At 38.0% G+C, this 2,503-nt stretch overlaps 1 protein-coding gene across 1 annotated transcript; it reads right to left on the bottom strand.

The window, feature by feature from the left end:
* Positions 1 to 348: 348 nt before the first annotated feature.
* BDR25DRAFT_198328 (uncharacterized protein) lies at positions 349 to 1,005 on the bottom strand (the record flags this gene model as incomplete). The annotated part of the gene is made up of 1 exon (XM_033684361.1): positions 349 to 1,005. A coding segment is annotated over one exon (657 nt), but the record flags the coding sequence as incomplete, so codon positions are not given.
* Between the last annotated feature and the right edge of the window lie 1,498 nt (positions 1,006 to 2,503).

Raw genomic sequence — 2,503 nt, 5'->3', positions numbered from 1 at the left:
GACGGTTAGGTACGCAATAGCAACAGGCCGCCTAGAGCAAAAAAGAAGATAGGAACCCAGAACCACAGAGACAATAGTGGAAAAGAGACGCTTAATACTAACCCCACATAACAGCAGGCTCTGCTTCACTCGCCGACAAAAGGACTTTGAACACTTGAAGAAGAGACTTTAAGAACGCTTGCTACAAATTACAATCAGGGGATATGTAACAACTACGCCAGATAGCGGAACAGGAGGCATGTAAGGGCTACGAGGAGTTAAGCCATCACCAAGGAAGCGCTTAGGTAATAACACACTAGTGCCCTCTAGGCTAGAGCCGGGCGTAATAAAGACATCATCATCATCATCAACTCGGCCACCAATTCCATCGGCGGTAAGCTCGCCGATCAGATGATGCTCTGGAAGCTGGACTGTCCAGCAAGCTTGGAATGCGAGGGCCATATTTCGCACAAAGATGAGCTTGTTCTCGTGTGATAATCTAGGGTACACCGATGATGCCATAACACCTGGTATCAGCCGAGTTATTTGCCGGCCCATGCCTGTGGCCTCTTGTCGTTCCATCTCTCCTGGTATTGGGTAGACAGGAGGCACAGGTAAGCTGTGAGAGTCAGTCGTCCTCGAAATCAAGGTCATGAGCGCATCCATAGATGCTACACGGCCGTGGTGGCGAAGCTGAACAACGTATGTGACGTCTTGACTCTCTTGAACAGCGACCTTGTACGAAATACTCAGCGCGCCATCTGTGAATCTCGTCGAGGAGGCCAAATGTTGGCCTGTTGCTGCTAAAATTGCCTCGGCAAGCTCTGTTTCGGAGAGAACGATGGGTTCTGGAGGCGAGATCTCTTTTGAGCGCCTGTCAATTTTTACCAGGTATCGAAGAATGGGCGTAGCAGGCTCTTCAATGTCCTCCAACGCTGCCGACCAAGAGAAAGAAGTGGGCGTCGCTTTAATCAGCGCATAGCCTACACCTTTCCCTTTCGGAGAACCGATTGCGCCGGAGAATATGTAAGCTAAAAGTGCCGACACGGCTTCGTCTTGCGTCATGAGTCCTTCAGACATGATTAGAGAAGATCTACTATCCGATACGAGTAGGTATTAGCCTTCCTTTTCGGAAGCTTGGATGACATAATCTATTATATGCAAAAATCGGTTATCTCAGCTAGCTCAGACGGCATGCCAAGAAGACACTAGTACACAAATAGTATAGATACTTTCAGACCCCTGCTGGGGCTTCTTCCTTCTTGGCTGCTGTCTGAGGGACTTTGGTGCAGCGCAACGTGTGCAAAGCTTTGTCTATTAACTTACTAAAAACTTCTATACAAGATACTATTGCACACAGCTTATTACAGCACCTATAATTAAAATTAATTACTTAAAGAGTATATATAATCTACTTTAGACTATTTTTAAATAAATTTCTAATGTTCTAACTATAAAAATTATAGGCTTAGCATTGCACATGTCCTAACGCGCAACTATTTCTTTTAACCCTGTCCTCTACTAGTCTATCTACTTGCGTTTAACTATTAATAATAGCTAAGATTAACTAACCTACCTTAATTTAGCCTCTAGAACACGCTCTCTGTCTTAAATAAAGCATGCTAGGTTTAAAGGCTGCTGCATAGATTTAAAATAGTAACATGTAGTATAAGTAAAATAGTTTTAATCTATAATTAAGTTGTTTAGTAGATGCACAAGTGTTGCCTAGTCTAGTAAATTATAGTAAAAGGCGCGCCTATTATAATTAAGTATTACCTATTAAGTGTTACTAGGCACCTTATTAATAAGACCCTAGGTTCTTTGCTAGAACACTAGAGAGCGCTATACTAACAGAAATCTAAGCTGTATAAGAAGAGATTGTGTATATTCTCTTATTTAATAAAGATAATAATATCTTTATAACTATTTATATAGTTATAGTTTAATGTTAAAAACTATGCAGTGTTAGCTTATAAAAGCTTTTTATTTAAAATACTCTTTTCTTCTTACTTAGTAAAAGGGAACTACATACTAAGTAGGTCTGTATTGTCTAACACTTTATCTTTAGTTTAGGCAATATAATTCTAGTTACAAAGACTAGGTTTAGTAAAAGTATTACGCTGCATATATATTTAGTAATAATAAGGTATATAACACTCTAGATTATCTTATTATTAAAGCTTAAAAAAAAGTAAAAGAAAAAAATTATAAAATATTCTAAAGCTTATCTATGCTTTATTACTATAAAAATAAAGAATTTTAATCCTAAACTTTTTAGTAAGATTCTTAAGAGATGTTATACACATATTTTTTTTAGCCTTAAGTAAGTAATTTTTTTAGTGTTTTATTATCTTTTTTTTGTAGGCAGCTTTGCAGATTAAGTCTAACTAGTTATAATTAATAAGTGCTATGTTATTTAGTAGTAGTGTGAATTCTAAACAGCATATATCTAGTTTTATAAGCTTTATTAAATAATGTGTTCTGTAACTCTCTTTTTTGCATGTACAGCAACTTTAGATGCTGC

This window comes from Lindgomyces ingoldianus (genome assembly GCF_010093535.1).
Source record: "Lindgomyces ingoldianus strain ATCC 200398 unplaced genomic scaffold BDR25scaffold_94, whole genome shotgun sequence".
In the NCBI taxonomy this organism is placed as follows: domain Eukaryota; kingdom Fungi; phylum Ascomycota; class Dothideomycetes; order Pleosporales; family Lindgomycetaceae; genus Lindgomyces; species Lindgomyces ingoldianus.
Note: the sequence above shows the minus strand (reverse complement) of the source record. Positions and strands in the feature narration are given on the sequence as shown.